Below are 17,116 nucleotides of genomic sequence, written 5' to 3' on the forward strand. Positions count from 1 at the left end.
CACTAAGGTTCAAGGTCAATATAAATTAAATTTCTTCTTGACATTAGCTAAGGGGAATAATTATTAATGCCACCAAACTTAAGTTTCCCATCACCATTATTAGTCTAACAACACCCAACTATTCTATCAGATAGATAAAAGAAACCAATTCCTCCTAGAAACATTTGTTCAGAGATGTGTGACCAAGTTTCTGTGGGTTGAATAGGTATTAGGGACTTAGATAAACATACTCCTTTCCCAAACAACACACATCAGCTGAGCTACAATTTCTAGTTGCCATCACCAAAAAAAAATGATTTTTCAAGTCTTAGCTGATTAAAAGATTTAGGAAATTACTCATTTTACATTAATAAAAATGGAAACAATTCTTACACCATAATAGCATGATTATTTCTCTGAATATACTCATTTCTGTTCCAATAAAAATGAGATAGTTAACATAATTCTCTACTGATAACTGTAATCTATAATTTTGTTAATTATTTTACTAGAAAGTAATATTTTGCTGCTCTGACACTGAAGAGAACTACCAACTAGTATACAAGAGGGTTAGAACTAGGTAATTAAAATAGTTCTAGATGTTGCAAATCATATATAAAACCCATCTAAGCCTGATGGTTCTCCATCCACATGGCTATATGCCTCTGTATGTTACCACTTACAATTCTTCACTTCTCTACGGGAAAACTCAGCCCGGAGGGTGAAGGGAAAACAGCACTGTCATAAATTATAGTTGGGAATGTCAACTGGTGCAGTATTTTTAGAGTACTTGGCAATATGGATCACAATTTTAAATACTCATATTCTTTGCCCTAGAAATTTCTCTTCAAGGAATCTGTCTTTCAGAAACAGTCTCTGAATACACAGAGACAAATGTGTAGGGATATTACCTGTAGCACTGTTTGTAACACTGAAAAATAAGAAAAACCCAAATATCCTTCAGTAGGAGAAGGTTTAATAAGTTACGGTATACATCTTTACTATCAAACCTTAAAAAGAATAAGGGAAATCTATATGTACCGACATGTGATAAACACACTGCCAAACAATATATATAGTATTACTCCACTTTTGCTAGGAAAAAAAGCAATACATATGTGCAAATATATATGCTTATCACACAGAAAATGGAATTGGGAGGAAAGAGAAATGAGGGAGGACATTTGTTTATGCACTCTATGTTGTTTAAATGTTTCAAAATAAGCATGTACTGCTTTTGTTTTATTTTAAAATAAAGAAAGAAAAGTAACACTTGGCTACATTGATCATTCAATTTTTCCTTACACTTTAGCCTACAGAGAATGTGAAAAGTAAGAAACTGTAAGGGAAAATATAAGGAACCAGGAGGCCAGATCTAGAAGACATTATGTGAAAAATAATAAAGAAAACTAAAACCCCAGTAGAGACCCTCATAATGAATTTTAGTATAAACATTTGCTATATACTCAAAAGTTGAATCCAACTACCTTAAAAAAAATATGTAAAATACCTTATGATCATTTTGGTCCTTGATTTCCCTGAAAAACCGAATATCTTTAATCAATCTGGATTTGATATGTTCATCATACATAAATTGGCTAAATATATAGAACTTCTTTTTCAAAAACTGGTAGGTGAAATTAACCTATAAAATTAAAAGTCAAAAAATTGGAAAAAGTTAATATAAAAATTAATTTAAATCAATGTTACTGAATAATAATTGTTTATAAAGTCTAATTTATGAGACGTTATAAAGTCTAATATTTATAAATAATTCATGTTGGACCTGAAATATTTAAATAAATGAAGTTTTTTATTGCCCAAGTTTACAGAACTTGCTATAAGTTCACCTCAAATATTTTTACTACAAAAAGAAAAAAAGAAAGAAAAAAATAGAAAATACTCTCATAATAGGACTAAGCACTGCAGTGAGAATCACGAAACCAGATTCAACACCCTAGTTTTTAAGTCATAAACCCAGTCACAAGTTTCTATGTTCCTCCATCTATAAGATTACTTATTACTAATCTACGTGTCTAGGATGATACTCAAGTAAGAAACATGGTGCTCTTTGAACTTTCCTGAAGGAAGATAGTAAACACTCAGTTATTTATCCATAAATATTTTGAGCACCTCTTACATGCAAGGCAATGTGCCTGCTCTCATGCTAGACATGGTCCTTGTCATCATGAAGTTTATATTCTAGCAGGAGTGACAGACATTTTAAACAAGCATATGTTAAATAAAAGTACATCTCAACCGCAATAATTTCTAAAATGACAAGTGTGCATGCTCCGAGAATGAATAACAAAAGGCCCTGACCTAGACTCATAAAACCCTGAAAAAGTAGGAGTTCAGCTGAGATTCAAGTCAAAATAACACAAATGAGATTAACTCTGACCTACAGATGGAAGCCCTGTACAAAATTCCATCCCCACCACCCTCAAATATTACTAATTGTTTTGGCAAATGTACGCCCTTTTTAACAGTCTTCATTTACCCAGTTACAGAAAGAGTGCTTTCTCAGAACTTTTTTTGTGGCTTCAACATTGCTTTTTCTTGATCTCCTTAATAACAGTCGTGTCTTCTTTACCCTTCCCACTCTTAACAGTGGGTAACTCTGCCAGCCTCTGATCTCATTCTTCTATGCTCACTTTATCATCATCAGACATCAGGAATTTACATTCACTCGCGTGATTAATGACCATATGCCCTGTCAGACTGTAATTACTGTCAGAGCAGGAAATGTCTGTTTTTCTCACCTTAGTGCCTCACACAGTGCCTGAGACACAGAAAATACACTCATAATTATATCTCTTACATGAATGAGTGTTTGATAGATGAGGTCAAAGAGTTTATTTATCCTTAAAGGTTCAGAGTTTATCTATCCTGAAAGGTTTAGACATGATCTCTACATAGACGACTCCTCATTTTAGATACGAAACTTTGACTCTCTCTGTCTCATTTCTATATTGGTAACTACTAAAACAGAGCTCCAATCACATCACTTATCAGCACAAATACTTCAATGGCTCCCTCGCTGTATATGAAAACGGTCTCTACATAACTTTCCATCACGTAACTTCTCCCTATTCCCTTACTCCCAAATATGCTTAATAATATTTTACTATTTAAGCATTCACATTCTTCTTTCCTCAAGAAGTTAAGTGTGCCCTGAAAACCAGGTAAATTCAAAGACTTTTCTTTTGCCACAGAAGGAAAAACAGCATTCAAATGATTCCCTCAAGTGACTAAATGTCCATTTCTAAGATTCAAAATATTTTCAGCAAGTTGCTACTTTTATGGATATCAAATAGTTAGCAAGCCCCCCCAAAAAATAGCATGACTGATGTTAAATAAACTAATAGCAATGATTCGCTTTCAAAAGCAACTTTCAGAGAATATCAGACAATCCACACAGATATGTATCTTTATCCTGATGTCCTCAAATCTCCAGTGCTATTTATAATGAAAACCCTGGGATGGTAAGATATTCTAAAGTGCCTTTTGTATCACAGAACTTCTACCACATCCACCACAATGTTAATGCCAGACCTTTTAATTACACCAACCAGAAAAATGGAAAATCAGGTATAATATAAACAGGTAGTAGTGTACATTTACCAGAATATTCTATGAGAAAACTATTTTCCAAACTATCGAATTAAACAGGGGTCTATTACCCTCCCAACCCCCAAAAAGTTTCTTACTGTTGTATTCATGATTCCTGTGCCATGGGTTCGAATTGAATTAGCAATATGCCGAATATTAATAGTGTTCAAATGTTTGTTATTGCTTGTTCGTTCAATAAAAATCTGCAATAAAACAAATTTAGGCTAAATAACAACACAATCCATAGTAAACATTGGTCAGTTATCCAAAAAAATTTCAGAATCTGTTTCATTAAAAATTTAATTGGAAAGTCATTCCAGATGATAATACAATCAAAGCAAAAGAATAAACAAGATGATCTCTAAACAATTATTTTTTGCTTTACTTTACTAATTTTCACTATTGAGAATCAATTCTTTGCCCCTCAGCCTTCCTACTAAATATCCACACACAGTAAAAAAAAAAAAAAATTTCTAAAACTCACTCACCTGATTGTTGAGATTATAGAGGTATCGAGATACAAATATATGAATGTTTCTCATAATTTCCAAAACATCCAGGCCCTACAAAATAATCCATACGGAAGTCTATTATTATTAGTTGCAGATAATCAGTTCCACTTGTATTAATATAAGCAATTAGTCACTATATTAAGATTCTCAGTATTTTTAAATTATTATATGACCAAAGGTTAAAACAGCCTTCGGACATGTGCAGTCAGCACTGTCAGGAAACCTGGCTGCTTGTCACCTTGTCCGTTCTGTCTAGATGGGACAGTTAAGTTCAACTATTCAAAGATCCGTGACTCACAATCATTTCCCCACCATCCCTGAGAATTTTCTGTTTGTCTTCCCAAGGATCTTCTCCGTATTTTTAACAAAGTAAACTAACAGCCAGATTCTAAAAAGTAGTCAGGATATGTGGTGATATTTATAAAATACATACTATTTTTCAGGCACTGTGCAAGGTTCTTTATATGTAATTTTCAAAAAATGAGGTATGATTCTTCTACATTCCACAGGTAAAGAAAATGAAGCTAAGGGAGTTCTCCAAGGTCAAAGAGCTAGAAAGAGGCAGAACTCAGCAATTTTAGAGAGCCTAATTCCAAGTCCTCATGCTTCTTTTAATTGCATTCGACCACCTTTAATGTACAAGTTATCTATTAAGAATCCTTCATTCTTCAGTTATTACTCTAATACCTAATGGTATCCTATAAATTGTTCCATAGCTTTTCTAACTGGGGCTCAAAGGAGCATCACAATACCCCTTTACGTTTTTATTATAGTTTTTCTCATTTTTTAATCTAAAAATGTGTTTACTAATTTTTTCTCCCAGTAGGCTACTAAGTACATGAGCTGAGACTATTTCTATTTCTCTCTGTATCCCTCAACATAGTTCAGTGCCTAGCATGTTTTCAGTAAATATTAAACGTATAAATAAGTGAATGAAAGGATATACAAACTGATCCCTATATGGGATGGTCCCTATATGCAGCAGGATGAAGGAAAAATTATGATCCTCAAATTTTCAAACTGAACGAATGTTTTTTGGTAAACATTATCTGGATTATCTTAGAATGAATTACATGCAAATCAACTGAAAATAAACTTTTGCACTCACGAAATATTGCCATATTGTAAATTAGCTTACTGAATTAGTGAAAGCTAAATGCTTCTTTGCACTCCTCATTTTAAGAATACGTTTATAAATATATAAATTTAACCATTTTTCCTAAAATATTAAAGTTTATATATTATACCTAGGTTTAAAATCTTTAACTAAGACCTTGACTAAACATTTCACCATTCTGCATAAGTCATCTTACTATCCCAACGTTTCTGAAAAGCTTTATCTAAATCTATATATATTCCAAATGTTCAGCTAAAGGTGAAGTATAAACAGGAAGCCTGTAGTAAATTCTTTCAAAAAGCAAATCAGCACAGTCTAATTTTTTATTCCCATCAAGTATGAGGTTTTATACAGCAAACATTTCTTTAAAAAAATAAAACAAATACTAAATAAAGTAAAAAGAAAACAGATTTCTTAAAGAAATACTATTATGCTACAATCAAACTATGCTAGAAACATTTTATACTATACCTGTTCCAGGGTCTGACTAGGAAGATGTGCCTCTGTCATAACCAACCCATAACGCTGAGTCGCTAAATTTCTCATTTCACTATAGGTGGCCCAGTCATGAAGAGCTACTGTCGTGAGATTGTAGAAAGTCTTGTCTAGGTAGTGAGTCACATAAGCTACAGGAAAAAAAAGAAATCCAAAAAATTTTTGATTCATGAAACAGTACAAAAAGAAGAGAAATGAAACTCAAAAGAAAACAACTTGTCTTTGAACATTAAATTTCTTCCTTTAAAATAAGGTGCTAGGAAATTAAAAATGAAGAAACAAAACGGAGTTAAGAAGAATAAATGGACTAATACGAAAAAAAGATACCCTCCAAGTTTCATTTTTGTTATTTGTTCTTTAACAGTTAAAACAAAAAGACAGAGAATATGACTCTACAAAGGAAAGCAGAACACTCACCCCGAATGTCAATGAAACGATTGAAAAACCGAATTGGATTCAGAGAGAAAAAAAGGGCCAGGTCTTTCATGCCGACTTTGAAAGGGTTTCGGTCATCCAGCTTTAAATGAGTATGCACAGAAAGCCGCAGATCCTTCTCTATTTCTTTGCACAACTTGTCCAGCAAATGCTATTCACAAAAGAATTGATATCTTAATTTTTCAAAATGATATTCTAACTATATTGTTCCTGTAGGTGTCTATGCTTTGACCTTTAGTTTTGTAATCAGTGCAATGATGAAAAAATTGGTCAAACAGGTTTAAGAGTCTAAATAAATACTCTATGGTAAAATATTACTTTTACTGGGAAAGTGAAAATTACTTTGCTCTCCATTTTAAACCAATTATTTTTTGACCAGGGAGAAGTTCAATAAATTCTAAGCTTTGATTTTCATTAATACTTTAAGTTTAATACCCTTGAAAAGAAAATCGAAAACGAATGTCTGATGGCTTCATTACAAGGAACATGAATATACAATATAAAGTATAAAATTTATGGGAACCAGCAACAAAGGAGGAATGGTCCTGAAAACATGCAAGAGAGATACTCCTTCTATTAATCATTAAAAAAATCACAAAATTGGGGCCGGCCCGGTGGCGCAAGCGGTTAAGTGCGCGCGCTCCGCTGCGGCGGCCCGGGGTTCGCTGGTTCGGATCCCGGGCGCGCACCGACGCACTGCTTGGTAAGCCATGCTGTGGCGGCGTCCCATATAAAGTGGAGGAAGATGGGCACAGATGTTAGCCCAGGGCCGTCTTCCTCAGCAAAAAAAAAAAAAGAGGAGGATTGGCGGATGTTAGCTCAGGGCTGATCTCCTCACAAAAAAAAAAAAAAAAAGAAAAAAGAAAAAAAAAAAAGAAAAAAAAAAATCACAAAATTCACTGAGCTACATTAAAAAAATCACAAAATTCACTGAGCTACAGGTAATGAAATTAATCATCTTTTCCGGATGGAGTTCTAAATACAGGTCAGATACATATCTTATTTTCTAAATAAGAATATTTAATACAAGAAATTACATAAAATTTTTCATAATTTTATCAAACCTGAATGTTTATTCTATGAAATTTACTCATTTTTAATTCCTCCCTCCAAATAAAAATATTGCTAGATGGAAAATTAATTTGAAACATATCAGGGGCCGGCCCTGTGGCTTAGCGGTTAAGTGCACGCGTTCCGCTACTGGCGGCCCGGGTTCAGATCCCGGGTGCGCACCGACGCACTGATTCTCCGGCCATGTTGAGGACACGTCCCACATACAGCAACTAGAAGGATGTACAGCTATGACATACAACTATCTACTGGGGCTTTGGGGAGAAAAAAGGAGGAGGATTGGCAATAAATGTTAGCTCAGAGCCGGTCCTCCTCAGCAAAAAGAGGAGGATTAGCATGGATGTTAGCTCAGGGCTGATCTTCCTCACAAAAAAAAAAAAAAAGAAAGAAAGAAAGATATCAGTGTTTATAACACACACTTCATTAAAATAGGGAGGGAAGTACTATATTGCATTCAAATTATTTCTGTTACACAAGTAAATCTTTTACATACATAGTTTCCTCCTTAGTCAGTAGCTCTCCAAATGAAATTCAATAAAGTATTGATAGTTAAGTTGCCTTAACTGTATTACCATTACCAGCACTCAATATGCAAACCAATTTTTCATCTGCATTCTCCTAATAAACAGAACTTTAAATTCAAATATACTATTTATTACAGAAAAAATTTTTTCCAAATTCCTAGTCTGGATTTTGATATAAAAATTAGGAACTAAAGACCAATTTAGCACAATAGTGATATAGTAACTAAAAACAGTTTCTTTGTTCTACACAGTAATTTATAAGTAAGTTTTAAATTAGTAAAAGCCTGCTTCAATCCAAAAAGTTTCTCCAAACACTAGATTCCAAACACATCTCAAATATGATGTTACCTCATTTAAAATTTCCATAATTTCCTTGTCATAGCAATCCAGAAGTATTTCATAGGACTCTAAATGCCTTGCATGCATCATCGCTGGTACACAGTCACGTAAAGCACTGAACATGTACTAAGAAGAAAATGAGAATGTCTGTGAATTAGAAAAACCAGCTCTCTAATCTAAGTAATATTACAAAGGTTAACTACCTCTCTTGAAAGACAAAACTTCAATCTGAAGGCTGTTTTTTACACAATTGTCTTACTGTCCTAAATAAGAGTCAAATTTTATTCTCTAAAGCATATACTTTAAGTATACAAAAAAATTCACATTTGCTAATCCTTTCCTATCTTGAGCAATGAAATACACTTATTTCCATAAAGAAATAGAAAGATTTGAATAACATATACCTTGCTGACGAATAAATGTCAGAATATTGTGACACAAACTAAAATCAAGTGAAATGAGAAGGATTAGGAATATGAGGGGAAGAGTTAAATATATTAAAATTAATTCATTAGTATTACTATAAAATTTAACTACAGACTGTATACTGTATAAATGCTTACTGAATATGCATAGCACTGTACAAAACAGCATTAGCATCAATATTATAGTGTTTTTTTAAAACAAATGATCTATTTTAAAACTAATTAGAAAGGTTTGTACAGTGACTGAAAAAATGATGGGTTTGTTCTTTATATTCTTTACTTACATGTAATCTGGCTGCATCAACGGCATTTTCATATACATCATCTAAATAAATTGGGAAGACAGCTCGATGCCAGTAAAGAAAACGACAGTCACATTGTGTTTGGACCCTACAATGTAAAGTAGTAATTAGTGGTACCAAAAATGAAGTGACCCAAAAAAATAATGAGAAGAATGACATTATATACCATTAGGGTAAGATCTCTAAGTCATTTTTGCATTTCCTACATCACTTAACTAAAATTAGTAAAGAAAAGATACAAAATAAATACTTTTCAAACTGAACAAAGGTCAAAATATTCAAATACCCGACATTGTCAGAATTCTGTACATATGCTTTAGTTTTACAGCATATTTGAAAAACAAGATAGATAACTTTTAAATAGAGAAGTTTAAAATAAATTTATTTTCAACATTATCTGATATTAGACTTACAATACTTACACCAGATGCACCATTTTACTTGTCTCAAAGTTGAAAAGAACCTTTTAAAAAATCATGACCAAAAAAAAAAAAAACCAGTCCCACTTAATTCGTCTATAATCTTTGCCAAGTGATTATTTCACATTTTATGGGGCAATAAAATGATCGTTAGATATCTTATAATGAAGAAGGCTCAGGGTCTTTTCTAGGGTTTTTACAAGGGGGTGTATGTATTCTTTTGCGCCTGGCTTCTTTCACTCAGCATAATGCATCTGAGATTCATCCCCTGTCGCGTGTATCGGAAATTTGATCATTTTTTTTTTCTACACAGGATTCAACAAGTGAGCCGGTTGCTTCAGTGTGGCTCCTCCGACAGGCTGGGCTTAAGAACTGACTGTTTCCCGCTCAGCTGTGTCTTCAGGGCTAACCACACGGGGCCTGGCCCATAGTAGGCGCTCAAGTTTGTTGCAAGTAAATTCATAAAACATGCAATATTTGTGAAAAGCCTAAACCGCCAGAGCGAGGTGGTGAGTCATTTCATTGCTTTCCAAGCAGCCCCACCAGAGTGTAGAGGAAGGGGTCAAACTTCAACGTGATGAAGTGGAAAGGACGGTTTAAAATAAAGAGCTTAAGCCGAAGAAAAAAAAAAAAAATTGGGCCGGCCCCGTGGCTTAGCGGTTAAGTGCACGCGCTCCACTGCTGGCGGCCCGGGGTTCGGATCCTGGGCGCGCACCGATGCACCGCTTCTCCGGCCATGCTGAGGCCGCGTCCCACATACAGCAACTAGAAGGATGTGCAGCTATGACATACAGCTATCTGCTGGGGCTTTGGGGGGAAAAATAAATAAATAAAATCTTTAAAAAAAAAAAAAAAGAAGGCGGCTCAGAATTTCTTCCAAGGATAGAAAGTTAAATACCACTAACTATAGAAATCTCAGCTTCTCAGAACAAAAACAGTTAAGTTATAAATATGGGCATTTAATGAAAATTGTGCTGTAACCTTAATTCAGCCGGAATCAAAATTCAGAAGACTCATTTTCTCTTCAAGAAACTTACTGAATCCTCAATAAAAAGAAACAAAGCCACAAGGAGCTACAAAAGTAAGCCTTCCAAAAACTAATTCATCTCAGTGACTGGCTATCAACAATGTAATTCAAATTCATATGTTAAAAATTACAGAAGACTATGTGACATGGATATTCTAAGTGTCTCACAAATAGATGAAGCCCTGTTATAAAGCAGCAATTTTACAAGTCCACTAGAGATAAACACCACAAAAACTACAATATGCATCAGGGTCTGCCAGATGCTCTAAGGGCTACATCACATTTTCTCATGTGAGTTCTTCCAGAAGATATATCCTTACTGTAGAAGCAAAGCTAAGGAAATATGATCCCTAGTCACCATCTCATTTTGGTTATAGTAAAGGAGTTACAGAGAGGAACTAAGAGTCTATCTGGGGGCTGGCCCGGTGGCGCACTGGCTAAGCTCAGCGTGCTCCACTTCAGCGGCCCAGGGTTCACAGGTTCGGATCCCGGGCACAGACCTACATCACTCATCAAGCCATGCTGTGGCAGCAACCCACATACAAAATAGGGGAAGATGGGCACAGACGCTAGCTCAGGGCCAATCTTCCTCAAGCAAAAAAGAGGAAGATTGGCAACAGGTGTTCGCTCAGGGCCAATCTTCCTCACCAAAAAAAGTCTAGCTGGGTTACGTTTCTTGCTATGCTAAAAAGAAACTCGATGTCTCTATTAGCCCTATTTTTTGAGTATCCTTACATATCCCTACTCACCTTTCTCTAAGTTCACTGATGAGATCCAGCTTTTTCATGACTACTTGAAGTGGAAAGAGTTCTTCATCTTTAAATGTTTTCTATCAGGGAGGGGGAAAAAGGCAGAGAAGTTGCAGGCAAAGTAAGAACAAGTTTCTTGCGTCAATAACAAGAGAACTGTGAAATCTCAGGTCTCCTTTTTAGTCCCTAAGTAATAGCAATACCCTTACCATTTGCGTGCCAACACTTAGTGCCAAGGACACAATAAGTCGTCGTTGCTTTGTGCTTGGTCCATTTAGTGTGTTTTCAGCCAAAACTAGAGCAGAGAGCACATCAAGACGCTGTTCACTATATTTTTTGTCAGAAATTACTCTTTTCTTAAAGATAGAAGAGAAAACAGGAAATAGTTTTATTTCTTAGGCAGTAACAAAAGAGTCAGAAGAACTTCATGGTTATCATTTCCATGAGTCAATTTAAGAGAGCTCATCCGACAAATACTTTCCCTGTTGAGCTTCTTCGCTTCTTCTGATAATGTTATGTACTGTACTTTTGTAACATTATCGCTTAGCACTGTCAGGGACAGTAAATGTATTAGACATATTTTAAAATTTCCATACTATTTTAACAACGAAATCATTTCTTAAAAAAAGATGCATCATGTTTTAAAACTGCATACTATGTCATTTTTTTTTTTTGGTTAAGGAGATTGGCCCTGAACTAACATCCATTGCCAATCATCCTCTTTTTGCTGAGGAAGGCTAGCCCTGAGCTAACATCTGTGCCCATCTTCCTCTATTTTGTATATGGGATGCCGCCACAACATGGCTTGATGAGCAGTGCGTAGATCTGCACCCGAGATCCGAACCTGCAAAACCTGGGCCGCCAAAGTGGAGCACACAAACTTAACCACTATGCCACCGGGCTGGCCCCAAACACTGCCATTTTTTAATAGAGGTGTGTTAATGTATTATATGCTGCAAGTTCAGAGTAAAGATAACCTTGATCACTCTAAGCAAAAATCATAAAATACCATGGAGATAAATGATCAACAATATTATGTTTGAAGGACAGAGTAAATAGGCTGAACTAAAAAACATAAAACTACAGAAGAGCAAACTAAAAAGATAATATAATTATGCTGAATACATAATAACCTTCATACCTTGGCCACAGAAATAGAATTAAGAGCCTGATGTTTAAGGTGCTGTGTTATATGTGAAACTGAATCAGCCACAACCATGCTTCTCCTGTAGAACATATGCTCTATTGCCTAAAAAGAATCAAAAGTAATTTTGTGCAAGTCAATTTAAAACTTTTAGGCAAAACTATAGAATATCTTTATGACCTTGGTCTAGGTAAGTAATTTGTAAATGAGATGCAAAAAGGGACTACCATAAAGGATAAGATTGGTAAATTCAACTATATTAAAATTAAGAATTTCTGTTCATCAAAAGCCACTATAAAGAAAATTAAAAAGCAAGCCAACGTATGAGAAAATACCTGCCACACACAAGGGATTAGTATTCAGAATATATAAAGACCCAAAATGAATGATTTTTTTAAAAAGGCAAATAATCCAATAGGAAACTGACTAAAAGACATGAACACATTGTTCACAAAAGGACATAGTTAATAAATATTTGAAAGGATACCATCATTAACCAACAGGGAAATGAACGTTACAAATTATAATCAAAACCATTCATACTTACTAATTTGCAAAAAAAAAAAAAAAAAGGAAGAAGAAGCCTGATAATACCAATGTCGGCCAGCTGGGGAACAATAGCAAGTCTAAAATATTGTAGGAGGTATGTAAACTGATAACTACTTTGGAAAACAACTGGGCATCATTTTGAAAGTTGAATAGGTACATAATATACAACCTAGCAATCCACTCTTAGGTATACAATACCTCAGAAAAACTCTTGCGCAAGTACACCAAGAAACATGTACAAGAATGGCAACCTTGTTTATAATGGCAAAACCTGGAAACAACCCAAAAGTCCATCCATGGGAAAGCTACACGGCAATGAAAATGAGTGAACTACAGCTACTCATCCCAACACGGATAAGCTCACATACAAAATTTTGAGTAAAAAAAAAGGCAAGTCAAAGAATACATGAAGTATTACTCCATTAATATAAACTTCAAAAACATATGTAACTAAACAATGAATGGCTTATAGATTCATCCATACATGGTAAACTAAAAAAGAAAAACAATGAAATGATAAGCATAAAATTCAGGACAGTGGTTTCCTCTGACAGGGCAGGATAAGATACAATCACAGAGGGACAACACAGGGGGCTTTGAAGATATACGGAACATTCTATTTCTTAAATGGGATGGTGAGTTTTTTAAGTGTTTATTATTATTTTTTTAATTATGCTTAACATTAGATATGTATGTATCTATACATACATATACACATATATACACTTCTGTATTTATATTTCATAAAAAATAAATGTAAGCAATAACTTATCTTAAAGAAAAAAGGCTAAAAATCCAAAGGCACAATCTCCAGAAAATCTTTATTTCCTAAGCAAATCTAAAAGCTATTATTAGGGGCCAGCCCAGTGGTGCAAGCAGTTAAGTACTTGCGCTCCGCTGCGGCGGCCTAGGGTCCACCAGTTCAGATCCCGGGCGCGTACCAACGCACCGCTTGGCAAGCCATGCTGTGGCGGTCTCCCATATAAAGTAGAGGAAGATGGGCACGGATGTTAGCCCAAGGCCAGTCTTCCTCAGCAAAAAAAAAGAGGAGGATTGGCAGATGTTAGCACAGGGCTGATCTTCCTCACAAAAAAATAAATAAATAAATAAAAGCTATTATTAGCAGAAATTTACTAGAAAATCTTAATTTCAATTTTTGCAAAAGGTTAAGTGGACTCTCCTGCCTACAAGAGTTTATATTTTTCTAATTTATATAGAGTATACTAAGAAACATTTTACCATATTTCCAGAAGTATACTCTGGTTCTTAATTTATTTGACCATTCCTACAAGTAGCCTACTAGTCAAACCACAAGATTACAGCACTTTCTCTAAATTACAAAATAAATAGTCTCATGTTGACTAGTTTCATACGCATTTGAACACTATAAAATAACGGATAATGTTGCATGGGTATTTTTTTAAACTCATTCAACATGCTTAAAACTTCCATGAGTAAAAATTCACTAATACTTAAGCTAACCTTTTCATTTTCCTTCTTTTCTCTCTCATTACATGTTAGCTCTTGATACAGTTTAAATATATTGGCCATTCATAGAAGTTACTCAGAAAGTTCTTTCAATGGTTAGTTCCTTTATCCAACAGAGAGATAAGTACACTTTCCCACAATTTTTTATTCTCATATAATCAAGAAGTCAAATCTTACAAGACCATCCTAATTTAGGCGCAGGTCATTTCTCAATTATAATGGCAAGGTAAAACAATCTAAAACTTACCTTGAGAAGTTCAACAAGCCTGCATAATGCCTTAACTGAGGTTTTGGTCATTGGCTTTTGCATGGACATATAGAGATTCATTGTGGTTTTAATAATGGTACTAATACCATATGCATATAAGAAGCCCTATAAAAAACAAAATAAAACTGATTATAATCACAAGAAGAGGTTTCATTTCTTCAAGATTTCAATCTCTATGTAACAATAACTATTCCTCAACTTGCCAATAACTAGTGTTTCTCAAGTTCATTTTAAAGTCAGCTCTTAGGATTTTGAAATACTCTCCCTCACATGATATTACACACGGTGGTTAAGTTTCAAAGCAGCCCTTAAGTTTATTTAACCTATCGCATACCAGAAGTTTGGCAGTTTGAAATTATATTGTATAATCACAGTTAAGGACTCTTTCCAAAAAAAACAATCTTCAGAGAAATGATTTGGATGTCAGGAAGGTATCTGTTCATCCCTATCTTACCTGCCAGGCAAGATAATGAAGACTCCTACCTGCCGCAGCCTAACACAAGAGCAAAGCACTCTAAGGAACTAGGAATGAAAAAACGAGGAGGAGAAAGAGCTGCTTTCTGGCCAATACAGTTCTCTAAAGGTTTTCCTCAGTTCCATGCCAATTCCCCCTTTCCTTTTCACCTAGGCCAACCCCCACTGCCCATCTTCTACCATGTCCTCTGCCTACGTTGGTGCTAATCAGACTTCTCTTCTTCCAGCCCAGTAAGAACAGATTCTCTTCTACCCTTCTATTCATAAAGGAAGCACACAGGTCTTATGAGGTTTGAAAAAAAAAAATTCAGTGCCATTAAACAGTATGGAATAAGAAAACAGGAAAAGGGATATTACCTCTCAAATATTTTTTCATTTAGCTCCAAAAAGGACACACAGAAACACAAAGATAATGATGGAGACTCTTTGGGTTTATAAAGGACAAAGAAAAATACATGTACAGTTTAGAGATGACCCTAACCCATACTATTGTGGACATATCCAAGGAGCTGGGGCTGAAGCTATATGCCAGTGATTCTCAATCCTTTTCTCCTGCCCTACCACAGGTGAGAGAGCAAGTATTCTGCCATCAGTAACAGGGGCTCACTAAAAGAGTGACACTCAATGTAGGCTGGGAGGTGGGAGTTTCTCTGGACCAATAACAGCTCTGTGGTATAGAGATGTGCTAAACCAAGAGAACTGAGAGAGAGGGTAGCATCCTAAGAAAGGTGACAGTGAGACCAAAGCTTGGGGCATAAATTCAGGAAAGAGCCACAAGTCTTACCTTGTCAGCTATAGGACCATTACACCAGCCTCTCCCCAGCACAGCAATGGAGAAAGTTAAAAAGCAGCAACAGGAACAGCAAGAGAAACTCTAAGACAGGCAGAAAAAGAGTTTCTTTTTTTGCGGGGGGAGGGAGTACAGAACTCACGGGCCAGTATCACACCATTCCCAGATGGTCATTAATTTATGAAGGATGTATTTTAAAAATCTGAATGGGGAGGGTGGAGGTCTAGGCTCTGTTTCTGTTAATGGCAGAATAAATAATTTGGACCAACCTCCATGCTGGGAACTAGAAAATCTGGGCAAAAAATTTTTTAACTCTCTTGGAAGGCATCAAAGAGCTAGCATGAAAAAAAGGAAATATAAGGCCAAGATCTGGGAGAAGACAGAAACCCAGAGACGTGAGCCTGGCATTTGAGGCTGCTCTCCTTAGAGGCATCTGCCCACTCCAAAAGAGGAGAATAAAGACAGAAGCCAAACATATCTTTCACCAACTCACTGGAAGGAAAGAGGAATAAAAATAAGAGTTCATGGCCCATCAAGGAGGGAAGGGAGTCCCAGTAAGTCACCTAGGCTCTGGGTTGGGATCCTGAAAAACTACCTCCTAAAAAGTAAGGGTGAACTAGAAAACACCAGCCATGATAGGATTTAGGTCCCACTTCAGATCATCTCAATCCATGACTGAGTAGAGGAGATCTGTGTCACTAGTTGTCCTAGACTAGTTGTATACCTGAAGCAAAGATAAATGCTCTCTGATAAATAAAAACATCCAGATCTTCAAATTATATCTACAGTTTTTCACATACAATGTGTAGCACTCTATAAAAAATAACCAGGCATATGAAGAGACAACATATCCAAAAACAAGAGAAACAACAGGTAATAGAAATATCCAGATATTGAAATTATTAGACATGGGCTTCAAAATATTTATGCTGAATATGTTAAAGGAAATAAATGTTATTTCAGAAGAGAACTGGAAACTAAAAAAAAAGAGAAACTGAAGGGGCTGACCCAGTGGCGTAGTGGTTAAGTTCGCACATTCAGCTTGGGCGGCCCAGGGTTCACAGGTTCGAATCCCAGGCATGGACGGAACTACGCACCGCTCATCAAGCCATGCTGTGCTGGCATCCCACATACAAAATATAAGAGGAAGATGGGCATGGACGTTAGCTCAGGGTGAATCTTCCTCAGCAAAAAGAGGAAGATTGGCAAGAGATGTTAGCTCAGGGCCAAACTTCCTCCAAAAAAAAAAAAAGAAACTGAAAAGTAAAATAATTAAAATTAAGAGCTCAATAGATGGGCTTAACAGCAGATTAGACACAGCTGAAAAAAGAATTAGAACAGAGAGAGAACAGAAACAGTACTTGAAGAGTTAATGGCTGAGAATTTTCCACAAATTC

General features: G+C 35.4%; 1 protein-coding gene across 5 annotated transcripts in view; it reads right to left on the reverse strand.

Annotated features, from left to right (window-relative positions):
- Nucleotides 1-17,116, reverse strand: part of WASHC4 (WASH complex subunit 4) — a 69,733-nt gene that overhangs the window by 29,938 nt on the left and 22,679 nt on the right. For all 5 annotated transcript variants that reach the window (XR_009223941.1, XM_058568519.1, XM_058568518.1 and 2 more), the window contains 11 exons: nucleotides 14,435-14,560; nucleotides 12,148-12,255; nucleotides 11,216-11,362; nucleotides 11,007-11,086; nucleotides 8,794-8,899; nucleotides 8,094-8,210; nucleotides 6,133-6,301; nucleotides 5,692-5,846; nucleotides 4,080-4,154; nucleotides 3,690-3,794; nucleotides 1,490-1,624 (listed from right to left, as the gene is read on the reverse strand). Coding sequence is in view for 4 of the 5 variants with exons in the window: in XM_058568519.1 (XP_058424502.1) it covers nucleotides 1,490-1,624; nucleotides 3,690-3,794; nucleotides 4,080-4,154; nucleotides 5,692-5,846; nucleotides 6,133-6,301; nucleotides 8,094-8,210; nucleotides 8,794-8,899; nucleotides 11,007-11,086; nucleotides 11,216-11,362; nucleotides 12,148-12,255; nucleotides 14,435-14,560 (1,323 nt within the window). In the remaining variant the exon portion in view is untranslated. The remainder of the gene's footprint in view (nucleotides 1-1,489; nucleotides 1,625-3,689; nucleotides 3,795-4,079; nucleotides 4,155-5,691; nucleotides 5,847-6,132; nucleotides 6,302-8,093; nucleotides 8,211-8,793; nucleotides 8,900-11,006; nucleotides 11,087-11,215; nucleotides 11,363-12,147; nucleotides 12,256-14,434; nucleotides 14,561-17,116) is intronic.

Source organism: Diceros bicornis, chromosome 25 (assembly GCF_020826845.1).
Source record: "Diceros bicornis minor isolate mBicDic1 chromosome 25, mDicBic1.mat.cur, whole genome shotgun sequence".
Lineage (NCBI taxonomy): Eukaryota > Metazoa > Chordata > Mammalia > Perissodactyla > Rhinocerotidae > Diceros > Diceros bicornis.